This window comes from Carassius gibelio, chromosome A16 (genome assembly GCF_023724105.1).
Source record: "Carassius gibelio isolate Cgi1373 ecotype wild population from Czech Republic chromosome A16, carGib1.2-hapl.c, whole genome shotgun sequence".
In the NCBI taxonomy this organism is placed as follows: Eukaryota; Metazoa; Chordata; class Actinopteri; order Cypriniformes; family Cyprinidae; genus Carassius; species Carassius gibelio.
This window is the reverse complement of record NC_068386.1, coordinates 5,048,359-5,066,575: the sequence shown is the minus strand read 5'-3', so window position 1 is coordinate 5,066,575 and position 18,217 is coordinate 5,048,359. Positions and strand designations below refer to the sequence as shown.

At 36.6% G+C, this 18,217-nt stretch overlaps 1 protein-coding gene across 2 annotated transcripts in view; it reads right to left on the bottom strand.

The window, feature by feature from the left end:
* The window catches only part of LOC128029983 (zinc finger protein ZFPM2), a 135,086-nt gene that overhangs the window by 3,862 nt on the left and 113,007 nt on the right, over positions 1-18,217 (bottom strand). For both annotated transcript variants that reach the window (XM_052617431.1, XM_052617432.1), the window contains 2 exons: positions 1,118-1,324; positions 111-323 (listed from right to left, as the gene is read on the bottom strand). In XM_052617431.1, the coding sequence (XP_052473391.1) occupies positions 111-323; positions 1,118-1,324 (420 nt within the window). The remainder of the gene's footprint in view (positions 1-110; positions 324-1,117; positions 1,325-18,217) is intronic.

The following is an 18,217-nucleotide window of genomic DNA, read 5'->3' as shown; positions in this document are numbered from 1 at the left end:
ATGTATTTATTTATTTTGATCAAATACTCAATGTGCAATTATTGTGAGAAATATATATTTTTTTCTAACTCTCAAAATGTGCAAATGTACTTATGGTGCAGCATACTCACCACTGTGCGAGCTCAAGTGCATCTCCAGAGCACGAGGGTTGCTGAAGCTCTTGTTGCATTGTGGGAAAGGGCAGATATGGGAATTGTTGTCAGTTTCTTCAGAGACATTATCAAGGTCCCTCTGCCGCCCACTGCAGTAATACATCAGGTGGGCCTGAAGGTTCCTCTCACTCCTGTACCATATCCCACATGCTTTACAGGGGAAGATGTCCTCTGAAATACAGAGACAAGCACGTGAAGGAAAAACTACTGTACAAACACTGCTCCAACAGTTTTGCTGAGTTTAACTCAGATGAAGTGTTTAATTTGACACTTTTTTTGAGTTTTATCTGTAGTATTTTGAATGAAATTGCATCATGAATGGATTTCTTTACAAATCTATTCCCTATAGGGGATATATCAGAAGGAGCATTAAGAGTGTTTGGGACATCTGAATGATCAATTCACATGCACGGCTCAAATAACAGTTTTAAATGACAATTCTGCTGTGATGTTGCATGGCAACAGAGATGATTCCAGTAGGCTTGTGCCCTCTCCTCAAGGGCAAATGAAAACATTGCACCATCTGCTAACAGCATCTTCTGTGTCAATCTGACCTCGTGACTTCCCTGATAAAGTCAACAAACAAAGCATTTGGAAAATGGCACAGATTTAGCAATTACAAGGTTGGTCAGAGCAAACATATGTTTACTATACCCCTAAACTGAAGGGCAGAACATCACATCCCCCAAGAAGAGTTTAATCTGTGAATCTGTATTCATTGTAATATGTGTGTGTAACACATTCTGAACTGGCTCAAATGATTGATTGGAGAGCTCAACAGTGCAGGAACAAGTGAGACCCCATATGCGACAATTATGTTGCCAGGCTTTACACAAGACTCAAACTTAGTTGACCGCTTCATTGTAAAAGTATGTTGACCGTTATTAGTTTTGATTTGCTGCATGCATGTTTATGATGCCTGTGGACAGTTACAAAGTTTGTGTGTATACAGAAGCAGAGCTTACTGTTGACTATAGCTGTGGGTAATATGGAGGCCATGGCAGCTTGCTGGGGCAGGAGCTGGATGGTGTCCAGAAGGCGTGCTGGGTACATGCCCTCACCGAGAGACATGTGATTGACCGCCTGCAATCGAGAGTCAAAGTCCACTGTGAATGCCACCAGCTCTTCACCTTCCATCATGTTCTTGGTCGTGGTGCACCACAACTGACCACCTGTATGACAGAAGAAACCACACACTATCACAGCTGCATTTACACACATAGGGTTAAAATCTATGCAAAAGTTTTGCATGTAAAAACTGATTTAAATATGAAGTAGTTTGATCATTTTTATGATGCATCTAAGTTAAAAAATATATATACATTCTTCTGTAAAGGTGAAGTGTGTAATTTTATATATGCTCATCCCCTTTTTTCTTAACATTCAGAGAAAACTATACAAGCAAATAATCTGCAGTATAGAAAAAAAAAATTAAACCACGCAACTTTTTTTTTTTTTTTTCGCTGGACCATCAGTTCAGATTTCTACTTGACCTGAACTCAACACATTTTTATATATTCATTTTAATATACACTATAACATTCAAAAGTTTGGGGCCAGTAATATATATATATATATATATATATATATATATATATATATATATATATATATATATATATTGTTTAATTAATACTTATGTAGCAAGGATGCATTAAATTGAAAGTGACAAAAAAGACTTGTTATTTGTCCATCAAATGGAATTCCAGAAACCAAATCAAATTTGAAAAACAAATCACTCTCTTTGCAATTTGCGTGGTGATGTTACACAGTTCATCTTTTATTAATCATGTTGCTCTAAAGGGATGGTTTGTCTTTATGGTCTACTGTACATCTAACATTCCAAGTTCAGATCAAACACTCTGCTCGAGAATTTTGAATACATTTAGAAAAGACAGAAGAAAAGAAAAAAAAAGGAGGGAGGGGGGTTAGATGGAAAGTCAGTGGAAGGGATTAAACTCAGATTGCATTTATCTTTGCACACGGAAGTATTTCAGCAGCACTTCATTTGCCATTCAAGAGATTAATGTTTTAAATATGACTAGTTACAGAAAATTCTGGCTTCCCAGATAACAACAAACTATGATACACAGATGCTAAATGGCAGAATTAGAACATTGTTTCAGTAGGGAAGCTGAACAATTAATTAAAGCTCTCTGTTAGAGATGTGCAAACACACTGATGGAGCTTCAGAGAGGAAGATGAGCTGCACTTTCAGAGAAACTGCTGGGAAGGTAAAGAGAGAAATAGGAAGGGAACGTAATTCCTCAAAAAGCTTCTCTGTGTTGAAAAAACACAACTACTGCCTGTAAGAGCAGCTTATCAACGTGTGAATCTGCAGCGGGGAGACACACTCTTCAGACGGGTCCTCTTCATCAGCGGGATCCTGTCACACACCACACACTGCCTGGAGAAGCTCTCTCCATCCTTATCTCCTAATTAAAATAACAAAAACTACCATTGCCGTCAGCGCAGATCAAAACTGTCACCTGTAACAGCAGGAGGGCGCAGGTCACCTCAGCCTGCTCAGAGTACTGCTGCAAGTTGCATGAAGAACTCATTACTTACACTAGAAAAAGAGGCAGAAATGTGAAGGGCACCACAATCGCTGCTGCATTGTGGGACGGCCCGTGAGTTGTGGCATCAAACTTTGAGACTGCACAGAAATAAGGTGTAATAAAAATCAGAACAATATTAGTGTTGCTGTCATGTCCTTCTCCAGTGAAGGTGTTCTTGCGGTTGCAAGGTTACGGTTTACAGCAGTGCTTCTCTACTCGTTTTGCTTCAGGTTCTAGATTCTACACTGGACATCCAAGTGGTGATCAAGTGTTATTTTAGCATTATTCATATAATATTGCAGTATTTAGTCATATTTAAAATCAACTTCTATTTTTATATTTAAAGTTTTTATTTGAACGTTCATTTTATGTACTTTAATATCAGCAAATGCTAAATTATTGTCATGACATTTTTTATGAACTGAGAAATCAAAATTCCCTTGATCTTTTGACATAATGTCATTGTACCATAAAAATACCTTGTGATTTTCAGAACTCAAAACATTCTCATTAGTCTAAAATTAGCCTATATTGAAGTAAATCTGCCAAATGACAGGATGTGGAATGTGGCACTTTATGACGTAATAGTGTGGCTAAACCCCGCCTTCTACATTACATTGCCTTCTTTCTGATCCCAACATTAGGAAAGAGTGGATGAACTTTATTTTTTAACATCTAGACCACATCAGTAGGAATCCATCTATGAAGGATATAGACTGTCAAACACACACAACTGTTAGCCAATCAGAGCTGTGGGCATTTACTTCTGAGTCTATAATCCACCATGCCGATTCAAACAGAGCGTTCTGATGAGGGGGTCAAAACAGGACAGAAAATAGCCTATTATTACTAAATTATGATGTTTTCGATGTAAAACTCTTGATAACATTATAAGTGGACCTCAGAGAGCAGTACAAAATAATAAAAAAGGCAGCTCATGACCCCTCTAAAATGAATAAAGAAATACAGAATTGATTTATAATAAATCAGAACAAACTTGCAAACTACCAGTTAAAAAACACAGCTGCCAGCTACTGTATCATCTTGGAAAGAAAAGGTTTGCAATTTTAATAAAAATTGTTAAAACAGTCTGAACTTTTGTCTGTCTAGTAAAAAAAGAGAAAAAAATGCATGATGTTACCATCCATCACACTGGAAATACACTGACTCTTTACTGTATACTGCACTTATTTTTTTGACAAATGCAGCAGATAATTTGCATAGAGTGCATGGTCTTCTAAATACTGCAGAACAATAAGAGTAATATGCCAATATTCTATGTCACCCAAATCCTAACTTCATGCAGCGATGAACAAAAGGATTACTATGGTATGGATGGTCAGGCCAGCTTCTTTGAAATTAAATTAGTGTAGAAACATTTTCACACTCAAATCAAGGTGCTCGCAGGGTTAAAGAGTCAAACTTCCACAGTTCAGATGGAGACTTCATGTCTGTGCCATTGCAAGTTCACACACTGAAATACACCGGTCGATGGGCGGCTCTAAAGCGAGAGTGCACACGCAGGAGACACGGGACCCTGGCTGAAAAGTGTAGCCAGTGCGGTGCTGCTTTCGCCTGTGAGCTGTCTGCAGCAGAAGGCCTTTGTGCCGTGGCCAATGCAGTCGCACTGAAGCCTATTGTCTCTGTCCTCCTGCAGCGCACCTGATAAAAGAATAAAGAACTATGACATATTCCAAAAACAATGGAGGAATTAAGGACACACAATAAGCCAGCTGCTTCATTAAAACAATCAAAACCCGGTCTCCTGTACACATTCCAGATAACTTAAAAAAAGGTTATTTTCATACAATCTCATGCTATAGAATCCACTAGTGCAGGCTTGTCCTCACAGCCTAAACTCCCCCCTTTTTTCACATTAATGATGCTTTTAAACACTTACTTAAATATGTTCACATAAAGGAATTAAAGGAGGGTTCAGCATCATGCAATTACATGTGTAAGTCTGTGCCGTTCTAATCAAACACTCCAGGATGAGCCACAGACTGAAGCCCTCAGAAGCGACTAACACACGACATGAGCACTTTGAATGATCACTTTAAAAGATCGACCATGTTCTAAAAGCACAAAACAAGCCTTTCTAGCTCTCATTTGCTTTCTCTTGCTGTCTTTTCATGACAAAAGCTGACAGAAGGGCTGGCTAATGAACTGGCCGGAGGACAGCTACTCAAATGTTTGCATGTGTAAACAGTGAAAGACTTTACTAGTTTGCAGTAAAATGCATAGTTAAACTTCTCCGTGTTTGTTTCTCCCTTCTGTCCAGACAAACGGCTGCATCAGAGGCCGTAACGGCAGTTTGGAGCACAAACCTTAACACTATGCAATAAATTACACTGCCAAAAATGAATCTGGACAAAAGAAGGCAAATGCATCCTTTATATTTTGTGTCTATAAAGGTGTATTTTTGATGATTAAATTGTGTCATCCCAGTCCAAATCCGGGCGGCTTTACCTTAAGACATTCAGCAATTCATTCACTACATGCAAAGACAATTTATTTATCACACGCAATAATTTCTAATTCGACCAATTCCCATTGGATAAAATCAATTGCCTCCCTACATTTTTTCTAGTTGAGTATTGTGTTTCACTTGGAAATACATACGATTATGGAAGTAAAATGGGTTGCATTTCATGCTGGCTTCAAAAAAAAAAAAAGGATTAGACTCAGTACAGCAATAAAATATTGTCCTTTGCTAACACTAATTTTGAACTGCATGTGAATGCACACCTATAGATTGAACCTCAGTTACTGTAAGAAAAAACGAAACAAACAAATACAGCAAGTCTCAAAAGAGTCTTGTTACTGATAAGCCATCAGACTGATATGTCCCGTCTCAATGTCAACAATCAATGTGTTTGGCCATAAGGGGGCACTGTTCCCATATGTTATCCAGATCCAACCTATAAGAGCTCATCCCAAAACACACTAGACCAGTCTCAGTTACACAGCTGCTTGTCCCCTCCACAGTTCCCTGAAAAGACAGGTTTTTTTTAAGCATTTCAACCATGTCTTATAGTGACAGTTTTACAGTATTTTAAGAAGCATACATGACTGACACCATGAGAATTATTGGACGCATACTTACATTCTTTGCAGAAGGGATGCACATTTGTGAAAGAGAGTAAATCAAATGACAGTAGCTGTATTACCATATAAAGTATAAATGTAATGCAGTATAGAAGTGAGTAGTGTAGTACAGTAGACTGCTATGTTGTGGTGTGAAATGCAGTACAGTACAGAGTATGGCAGAGTACAGTCATTCCTGAGTTGTCTGCAATGACAGAACAAAAGAAATTTGACATTTCTTTTCAACATTCCAAATGTCATCTCAAAACATTAGTTTTTGTCTTTGTTTAGTTTAAAAAAAATAAACTGATCAGATACAGAAATGTGTTTCTAATACTGAATGATGCATAATAGTCAAAATGTGATGTTTATTTAATGATTAAAAGCTGATTTTGACAAATCCCTTTAGAAGTACTTTTCATTTGCATATTTGAGAATCAGACTGACAAAAGCTTTCATTTGTTGTGTTTACAGCAGCAGCTGTGATGAGAATTAGCATTAAAAACACATCCGCTCATCAGTTTAACGTCAAGCCCAAACTCTGTTTACACATCACATCAATGTTGCAAAAGCATTTATGGAAAAAAAGCAAACATCACACTGCGGAAAATAATATATTTGGCTTGAAATTACCAATTTTTTGTACATGCATCATTATGAAAAAAAATTACAGAATTTGATCTACTTTTTTCATGGATTAGCTCAGACATCATGAAGAATCTTGTTATTATTCTGAATGCATGTTAAAAAGAGTGTTGAGCAAACGTTCTCGCCAAAGCAGTGCTCACTTCGTCAGGTTACTGCGTATTGGTTGCGGCTAGTCGACATGTGTTTACTGCGGCCCCCGCTGGGAGGGACACACACATGCCACCCGTTTTGACCATCAGTGTTAATGGGACGTCACGCCTTTGTGGCAGCGGGGAGCGGTAGTGTTGAGTTGCACAGCAGACCCCCAGCTGTGGTCGGTGGCCCGCGTCCCCTTCCCAGCATGCTCCATGCTGGGGAGCAGGTGAACGGCCGGGCTCCAGCGGGACCGCTCTCTTCCAACATGGCTCTGTCCCCGTGCCACATGGGCCTGTGGATGCTTGCCCTCATGCAAATGCACGGCCTGGAAAAATGGCTCCTTCTCTTTGGAAACCTCGACTCAGGCCGTCTGGCCGATGCGTTTTTTCATGGGAGATTGAGCCAGATTGATGCACCTGTCAACTGTTTTGGAAGATGACGGATCGCTAGGACATGGACAAATCACAGGAGGAGAGCTGACAAAGATTTCTCACAGTGGAAGTGCATTCTGGGAAAAGAGAATGCACTTCCACTGGGATGAGGTGTATCCTTTTTTTTTACAGGGTTTCCCAAATGGGGATTTGCGTACCCCTGGGGGTTCATGAGGGAACTGCAGGGGGTTTGTGTGTTGATGAAAAGCTAATAATGAATTATATACAAAGAAAAATGTAAATAAATAAATGGGTTGTCCGATAATCATGTTATAGGTCAGTGCAATTATCAAACCAAAGACCTTCATTTAATTAAATAACTATATAGATGCTCTGATCGTTTTGAGAGAAATGTGGGTAACAAAATAAAAGCACTTATATAAGTTTAAGTTTATATATGTTTAAAGGTTGAGGGTTTGTATGACATAATTTAAGATATTAATGAATACCTGTAGTGTCAAATAAAATTGTCATTATAATTAATTACAAATAATAATTTGTGTAATTACATAATATAATTGTACAAGTGTAATTTACAGCAATACATTTCTGGCTTCATTTTTGTAATTTTAATCAAAATAATAATTATTAATAATGTATTATTATGATTTATTGTTACTAATAAATTATTTAGTTTGATTGGGTTCCCAAACAAATAATAATAATAATAATAATATGTATTTTACAGTACAATTATATATATATTTTAATTTTTTTAATTAGATACACAAATATTTATCATTACCATTATAATCATCATCTGTTTATGTACATAATTAAATTTAATAGTGATAATTATTATTTTTGCAACTGCATTTTGTAATGCTAATGGCGTAGAAAGACATCACCTACAATGCTTCCTGAGAAACCTGAACTCCTGCACCACAATCCTTCTGTAATTCCACAATTGCGCAAAGCATGAGCTAATTATGCCCGCCGTCGCTTCAAGCGTCTGAAATAAACAGTCAGCGGCTGAAAGATCTAATTGCGTTTGTCGGCTGGTGCGGAGGGAGGACGCTGCTGCCCTTGCCCAGTGCCATGCTGTCGTCCTGGCACGGCCCGTCCACTGCCCCAGGTACTGCCACACGACCATCTGGAGCTGACATCTGCCTCTCTATTGATCATAAGGGTTTAGCACTTGATCAAACAGACTGCGACAGGAAATTGCTCTTTTCCCCACAGCAAAGGTGGGCGGCAGGCATGAGGGTAATAGAGTGGAACAGATTCACTGGGTCTCGCCACAGCACACACCAGCCCTGGCATCCACAGCAAACGTGGAACGGGTTACTGGTGGAAACACTGTGCCAGGGTGTGCCCACTTCAGCTGGTGTGTGTGTGTGTGTGTGTGACAAGACAGCCATCCCAGGAGAAGAAATAGAGCGGTAAAAGGACTGTTTTGAAATGAAAATCCTTCCCGCTGATGTCTACAGCATCATTAAAATCATTCCCGATATGCATCGAAAGGCTTCACTTTGCAGCATGCTTTGGAAAATGCCACAAAATGGCAAAAGAGTTTGGAAAGGTGTCAAAAACAAACCCAAATATATCCCAAAATATTTACAGGGATAAATGCGCCAGATGGGGAACGCTCTGCTTTTTTAAGACACAAACATACACTGTAGCTCAGGATATGCTGAATACAGGAACATTTTAATGAGCGCAAAACATCTGCTAAACTCCTCGCGCTAGTCCAGGCAACCACTTCTACAAAACACTCAACAATTCATCACATCTTATACAGATTAAAAACTCTGAGTTACATAACACACAATGGTTAATACGTTTATATTGTTATGAAAATATGAAATGAAATATAATTTTGCTTTATATACAGCGAATAAAGACAACTGAATTAATTATAAATTGTCTTTATTTGCTTTATATGCTTAAAAATGGCCGAATCATTACATTATATAACAAAACCAAGTGTAAAAAAGTGAGAAAAAATGCCATTGCATAAAGGTCTCAAAAAAAAGAAAAGAAAAAAAAGTTGCATTTAAGTAAATCTTTTTCTTTTTTTTTTTAAATAATTATTTATAATTATATTATGTAAGGGAATTAAAAACTACATACACACACGCACATTCTCTCTCTCACACACACACACACACACACACACGCATACACAGACTATATATATATATATATATATATATATATATATATATATATATATATATATATATATATATATATATACAATGTCTAAATAATTTTTGGAGCCACTTTTTATGTAAAAACACGATGCTTTAATGCCAAAATGACAATAATATAAAATGCATGGTGCATTTGCAGCTATGCGTTAGTGTAAAACAGATATTTTACTTTTCATATGTTCACGACACACTTCACCCCTTTATACATGTGCAATGAGGTCACATTTTCCCTGGCCAGTAGAAACAGCAGACATGTCACTATGACATTTTGTTTGTGCGTGTAATTCGCCTCATGTTAAGTTTGTGTTCTTCACCCCTCCTCTTCCCGCCGCTGATTAAACCTGCGACCGCTCCCTGTCTCACATTTCCATTCAATCTCAGGGCACCAAAAGCCAGATGCACAAGGTGCTTCCACTTTTGCTGCTTTGCAAAGCGATAGAGGGAGACAGAAAGAGAGAGAGAGAGAGATTCCTGTAGCCCAAGGAAGAACAAGTTGAAAGTGCGAAGGAGGAGGAGAAAAATATGACCAGGGGATGTGATAAAAAATTATCAGCCAGTGTGTTTTCCTGTTTGGTTTTAATCTACATTTAATTAAATTCTTATCTGCTGTGTGCTTATGGCTGCATTTGAATGGCACGACTGCATTCATTATGAATGGTAAAATTGAACTTGGCACATTGTGTGTGGCCCAATAAAGCAACAAGACTCACTGCGGTGCATGCAGGAAGAAATCAAGTCAATTAAGATGCTCTTTAAATTACCACTGTATCAAAACAAGGAACGCAGCACACTCCATAATAGAATCCTGACAGGCAGAATGCAAACAGTTACTGTGTTTAATATACAGCCTGTCGCATGAGCCCGTCCCGTCCTGAGGGCCCAGATTTACTGGCCTGAGAGGGAGCGAATTAGGGTCATTACATTGAGAGGCCAAATGAAATGCATTTGTAGAAAATTCCAACTGTAAAAATACTTCTTCAGTCTCAACCAGTGGGGCAAGTTTAGGGCGGGACTATGAGTTTGTTTGACCAATGGCAGAGAGGAAACATGCTTAAAAATAGTGATTATTTTTAGAAGAAATCTCAATAATTTCCCCCTTTCTTAAACTACTATTCAGGTGACAGTAAACATATTTATAATGGCACAAAAGATTTCTATTTCAGATAAATGCTGTTCTTTTGAACTTTCTGTTGATCAAACCACACCTGAAAAAATTTCTCACGGTTTCCACAAAAATGTTTTTACTGTTTACAACTGTTTTTAACATTGATGACAGTTATTTTGAATTGCAATAATATTTCACAATATTACTGTTTTTAGTGAATTTAACTAAAAATGCATCCTTAGTAAGCATAAGAGACTTCTAGCAAAACATAAAAAAATGTAACAATGTTTTTCAACGGTAGTGTTTGTGTATTATATATGATTGGATCTTTAATATCTTTTTTCTCTTAATCAGCAACTACCAAGTAAAGACTTCTAAAGTCTTGTTTTTCATATTTATATCCAGAGAAAAAATACCAAATTTCTCAAACTGAGTTCAGCTTTGCCAATACACTTAATTCTGCAATCAAAAATCGAAATATCAACATTTCTCATAAAATTCTTCCTAATTGAGCTAACATACACATTCATTTTATAGTGCCACACTCTTCCTGTATGTAAACAATGAACTCATTTGTTTCAACTTTTGTTCCTCCTAAAACATTTTTAGGAAAGACAGACGAAAAATCTGTTGCCACAGATTTTAACCTCAGACTCTAAGCATGTTTAAAGACTCAACACTACGTCAGAAATAAAGCAGACGTACATGTGCGACATCAAAAAGGGTGCAGTGATACACAGTAATGCCTTTGACGAAGAGCAGGATTTGCAGGATTCATACGGCAGAGAGCAATTCATCAGAGGAAGTCACCACGCAGATGCTACAGTCAGACCTGGCAAAATCCTTAAATTCAGATCAGGCCTTTGCACGTGTGTGTGAGAGAGATGAATGGCCGCGGTGCGATGCAGAGGGATCGCAACAGATAATCGCGTCTCTCTCGAGTGGCGGCGCAGCGCTCAGATCTGCTCTTATAAAATAATGTAGAGGGAGTAAAGTGTCTCCGAAAGCCCCTGAGTGCAGGTTATCTTGGGCATTCTGTGTTTGCTGTTTAAATCTTAACGGGACACGAGCGGGTGCAGAGAGCAAATACATCTGGAGTGGATAGGAACTGGAGTGGAAATGTTGCAGAGGACAGAAAGATTATCTGTCGCATGGGCCCACCGAGATGAAAGTCTCCTCAGATGGCTTTTATTCCCTCCACATAAGGAGAGAAAACTGGGGTGAAAAAAAACAACAACAACAACTATGAAATGTGCAGTACACCTTGTACGACTCAATTTTATGATGCCCATTACATCACTTCCACCACACTCTCAGAAATAAAGGTACAACATCTGTCACTGGGGTGGTACCTTTTCACAAGAAAGATATTTGTACCTAAAGGGTCCATTTTTGTACTTTAAAGGTACACAGTAGTACTTAAACTGTACATTTTAGAATCTTATAGGTACAAAAGTGAACCTTTTGGAAGGGTACCACACCAGCGACAGCTTCTGTATCACTGACCTTCAGCTATTGGGGAGTAACTAACAAAACATAGTGCTACTCACCTGACTACATTGCATTGGTAAACCTGAATCATTTTAATGAATCAGTTAGTTCAGATAATTATTTTAAACTCACCACTTAATAATACCATAATTTTATAGTTAATCTGACTATATAACATTAATTATTATTATTTATTTGCAATGTCATATATGTTATATATAATTATTGCAATGTTATATTTTTTTTATATTTTACTATAAAAATAAACTAATAATAATAATAATTGCAATCAAATATTTATGTTTGCTGTTTATTTATTGTCACAGATTCATTTGAAATCCAGTGCAAACAAACTATTTAACTTATTATTAAACCATTGCTTTTTATTTACACCATATATATTTTACATTTATCTTTTTGTGCAAAATAATATGCTTTGAATGTAAATTATACAGTGGTGCTCTTATATAATTATATATATTTTTTAAATAATTATTTATATAATTTTATATATTTTTATAATTACATTTTTATGACTATATAATTTATATTCACATTTAAATTGTTTATTTAAATAATTGTATTTGTATTTATATAAATCAATTAATTATTATTTAAACTATTTATCAATTATTTATAATATATAAATTACATATATTTATATTATTTATTATTTATAACATATACAATACATTTTTATTTTGTAAAATTTGAATTAGATACTGGTGCTACATTACAGTGTTTATAGTGTCTAGTTTTACTGGTGGTGGTAAGTGTTAAATACTTTTAATAAATAATTAACTAATTAATAAGTGGTTAACTACTGTATACTGTTTAGTCAATGTAAGTTACACTACGAGCCATTAAAAACTACTTTAAAATTATAATTATTATTTTATTTTTATTTTTTTTTGGGGGGGGGGGGGTGGACAATGTACAGTAAGTATATACACTGCACATTCATGCAACAATACAATAGCTGCAACATAGTTGATACATTTTATTAGCTAGCTTGCAAAGTCTTATACTTTAAATCATAAGTAGTTTATACATTGGAAAGCTATAGTGTTAAAATAGCTTCTGCATGTACAGCATGTACAGTCAAGACTTGCAGATACACTGCTGTCCTCCAACCACAATTCAAGAGAACTTTATTTATGCTGCCATTTAAATATGACGGGTCAAATACATAAATCTCTCTTGCTTTTTAATGACAGTGGATTGTAGATTGCTCTTTTGTTTATCTTTTAAATGAACATGCACACACACACGTGCATCATGCCAGTCTATAGCAGTTGCATTTGATATGCTGTCTGAATGATTCATTTAGCTCGCGGTTTCAACTGTCTCTGTAATTGACCAATGCTGCCGGCACGTGACATCATCACCCGTTTGTTATCTGTGCGGTGGCCCCGTTTTGGCGGAGCTGAACAGCGGGTCTGTGAACTTCTCACGGTTGATGACAGAGACTGAAAATTAACCCAACTTCTCATTATCATCATAAAGCATTTCTTCAGAGAAAGTGTGACACCTGCAACCTTCATTTGCATATGCTAAAACAATGCAAAATAGCCAGTGTGTTTATTTTGCAGGTAATGTATGCACTTCATACAGAATATTCATTTTTGAGCATCAAACCCATGAGTTTGGAATATTAATTGTAAACCTGTGGGTAGTTAACATATTCTATCTAGTCCACATAAACCAATTTCAAAATAATGCTATTTATACATACAATTTGTATAAACTTAACATTGAAAAACTGTTATACCTTGCAGTCATTCCGTGTCTGTTCTCCTGTGCTCCTGAAGTTCCTATTTTTGGATTATTATTAAAGATTGTTGCAGTTTATTCTATGTCTCCTCATCTCTTTGTTCCCTTGCTCCAGTAAATTGTGACAGCAGTATGTGCAGTAACTGCAAACATTCCTACAGTGAAGTAGTGATAATATTTTTTTCATATAATTTAAAAAAATGATGATGATGAAGATTATTATTACATTTAGTTTATGAGTGAAAAGAACATTTTGAGAAATTATTTCTAGCATTTCTGACTAACAAGTGTAACAAGATGAAAAAAAAAAAAAAAAAAAAAAAAAAAAAAAAAAAAAAAAATATATATATATATATATATATATATATATATATATATATATACACATTTTAATCTAAACTTGTGAAGTTGATTAAACATTTAAAAAAAAATTACTACAATTATAAAAATAAATTATGACTTTGAGCTGGATAGTTTACTGCCATTTTACGTGTGAAACTACACTGCAACAAAATGTTCAAATCAAAGCAAATTTGCCAACTAATATGGACACTCTGCACAATCATGTGGCAAGAAATTTTGAGCTTGTACAAAATCTAGTTGACTTGTCATAAATCAGGTGTTGACAGAACAATCTACTCTGCAATTGTTTACAAAAAGTCTATAAAAAGAAATACATTTTTTAGTCATTTAGTCTGTTTTTGTCTCGCAGAGTTCACAATTTATCCCAACTCCTGCCAAATCCAGCACTCGGAATACATTTGGTTTTTCTAATTTGAATTTAAATATGGATATTTGTGGACAGCCAGTGGTGCGGGTAACACACTGCCATCATTCGCGGAGTCTTTCTCTGGCTGGTTGAGCTAAGCAGGTTTAGAAGGACACTCTCCAATGAGAAGAGCCGGAGACTTTGGCAGGAGCGTCACAGCAGTCCAGTTATCCTCCGAGAAACTCTCCGGGCCAGCTGTGATGCGTGTGGCTCGGGTTTATTGATTGCTTCCAAAAGCTACAGCACATCAAGCAGTCCCGAATCTGGGACCATCGTTTGAGTCCGGTCGCCCCCCACACCTCATTAACGGCCCTTTGACAGGCCACGGCACTAATGCGGCCTTAATCTGCTCCAAATCACTCTAAATGTCAAGCTTGGGCAGGGGACTTCTGGCTCAATGCACCAAAGCGCTTAGCGGACAGCACACTCGCCCCGAAGCCCTGTCTCCACCACCAATAAAAAACCCACCGAGACCCTGATCTCAACTCATTTCTGCTTTCAACTTTTGTTTCAGTGCAGCATTAACTTTTAAACCCAAACCCTCATTCGCTCTCATCCTTGATGAGAATCAACATCTCTAGCTAAAGGAGAGAGAGAGAGAGATTGAGAGAGAGAGAGAGAGAGAAAGAGAGAGAAAGAGAGAGAGAGAAAGAGAGAGAGAGACTTGTGCTGTTTATTAATAAATGAGTTGTGGAATGTTATCAACGCACATACAATCCAACCAATAGTTTGCCCTGATGGTAGCTGGGTTCCTCATTAGCTGAACATATTTAATCCAGAAGTTTCTTATCAAATGTCACACCTGCATCTCCAAATGGCATTTCCACATTCAGTGGCATGTATTTGGGAGTTGATGCTCCAAGGTGCTTTACGGAGATTAAGCGGCAGAGAGAGTGCAAGCTTATTTTATCATTTAGCGGGTCTGGAATGAATCCAAGGAGTTTTTGTCTTGTTGTTGTAATTAGAAAGCCTTTTAAGTGATAACGGCAGCATAGGAATATGAATATGGAGCAATTGGGCCAGTTCTTTTCTCTTTTTCCCCCCTCCCCCCTCATATTTTCTTTTTTTTTTTCTCCTTTTCAATTGTTGAATGCAGTTTTTGTTGTATGCTGTAGCAAGGATTAACTCTGGCTTCTGAAGTTTAATGAAAGACTTGAAAGTAGGCAAATGCCCCAATGGGGAACTAACTCACTTTTGGCTCTTTTCCACTCGTGACAACATTTTCCTCCATAAAAAAATCAAATAAAAAAAATCAAACGACAGCCGTGACCGGAACACTTTCTCTGTGGCCTGATGCTACCACAATAAATCACTCTCTCCTGTGCTGATGATCCTGGACACTTCAAGAGGACATTTGGTTTACCAAAAAAACAGCATTGCTAACCTCACACAACATAACTAGCGATGAGAGTTATACATTATATAATCAGATTTTTTGTTTGAAAGTTTTTGGATTTACATAAAAGTTGCCTTTAAAGTAAATTACATTAAAAGTTGAGGGCTCAGTAAGTTTTGCCATCACAGAAATAAATCATATTAAAATAGTTATTTTAAATTAAAGTTATTTTAAATTAAATAATTCAGTAAATTTTATTTTGGGTTATATTTTAGTTTGTGCTAAAGCTAAATTCATTGAGAAATTTTATTTATTTTTACAAATAGTTTCACATTTTTATTCATATTTTGAATTAATTTTTATTTATATATTTTCTGTTTTTATTTTTATTGTAGTTTTGTCTTTTAGTAGTTTTTGTTTTTTGATATACATTTATATATTTTGTATATTTATTATAGCTTTAGTTACACACACACACACACACACACACACACACACACACACACATATATATATATATATATATATATATATATATATATATATATATATATATATATATATATATATATATATATATATATATATATATATACTACATAAAAATAAAAAAGTTGCATCAGTAAATTTATTTTATTTTAGGAAACGTTTATTTTATCTTATTTAAAGAATATTATTATTATTATTTTTTTTTAATGGTTTCAATTTTAGTTTCAGAATTTGTTTTAGTTACCTATAATAATTCTGTCTGAAATATCACTGGAAGTACAATTGTCCAAAAGGAAAGATATACAAATATAATGATTTAAATGAAATGTATATAAAGTTTATTATATTTTGAGATAAATGCAAAAAAAATTGTAATGCTCAAGATCGTGGCTGTAAGAATGGAAAGCTCTAAAAAGAATCCAATTGCACCTTTGGACCACTTCATTCTAGAAATGCAAGTGTAAGTATTATTATTTTATTAGGAGTAATTGAACATGCTTCTATTTAAAATAGCATTACAATCATGTCACTATTTCTCCTACTCTAGAATTTGTCTGTGACAAAACCACTGCACAAAAAAGACAACTGCACTTAAAGTGCACACAGAGGCAAGAACTGCTTCACTCTGAACTCTCTACACTGATACTAATTTCTCAAGGTCTCACCGGCATTATCTAACGAGAAAGAGAGAGAGATACAGAAGGGAAGCTGGCCCTCAGTCCCTGGTGTGCATCCAGTAAAGCTGCTCACCATCAGCCCAGAGATAAGTGCAAAACTGAGAGGTATTGATCCAGTAATAGCAGCTGATGCTTTGACGCCCGACACCTTAACCCAGCAGACATAATGTCACAGCCTCTTATCCCAGCCTCTTAACACAGCCCGACTATCTCACCTCGCCTGTCAGACCCCCATAATACGCTTCTCAAAGCTCGCCCTAAATCACCCAAATCATGGCACCTTCACACATTATTTATTTTCCATCTATAACAGAGCATGAGAAGGAGGGCGCAGACAGAGCGAGCAGCACGAAGTGATTTACAGTTCAAGTAAAAAAGGTTATGCCTGTTTTTTCTTTATTTATCCCCAAAGACCTACAACATCTGTCAAGGCGACTGTATTCTCTCAGCTCCTATCATTGTGTGGAGCTCCATGCCGCAATTATAGAGGAACCGAGGGCTGATTGTGTGCGACTATACCGCATGACAAATACAGTGGTGAGGGTTGGGGGGGAGCCGGTGCATTCTCGACGGTGCAGCGGCTTAGACGCTCGCTCTCATTAACATCGAGCTCACCACTGTAACAACGCTCTAATACAGTTGGATAGGTGTGAATAATACCTAATGCCACCTAATTACTCCAGCGCTAATATGCGGCGCGCTCCGCAACAGTGACGCCTCTAAAGTAACGGCAGTATCTGGAGAGAAATCTTGCGGCTTTGAGTCACCCAAGGGTGAACATGATAATTAACTGAGTAAACTGATTTTTTATTTTATTTTTATGAGGGAGAAAGGGAGAAACAATTGCTTGAGATAAACAATCCAAATACATTCTCATTATTTCGGAGGTTTGCCTGAATATTGAACGTGGAATTCAAATACGGAGAGTGCAACAACTTGTTGCGCTAAGGTTCGATGTCCTGATGTCAGACATCACTGGATTTTGTGTTTCTCATTCTTGACGTCAATCTTGATGCACCACTTTTGTGAGGCGATGATGGAATGACATATTTTTTGTAAGCCTAACCAGAGGTTAGCATCACCCTGGATCCCTTGAACGAAAACCCAACTGGATGTTTCCACTGGCTTTTCGTTTACTGCAGAAAAAAATCTCTGTGACTAACAAAAGTTTAGGATTCATGGACGTTTTGATTATCAGGATAATTTTCACAAATGCGCATGACTTTTATGAATCGTGAATCCAAATACACTGGTAAAAGTAATAAGTTAAAGTTAGGCTTTAAATGAACTATGCCACAACTATATGATGTCCCCACCATTAAGCTTTTGTCAACTCATTTAATCTTTAAAATCAACAATTTGAAAAGTTAGAAGAGTTTGCAAGAGTGCGATTATAAATGGAGTAGTGAA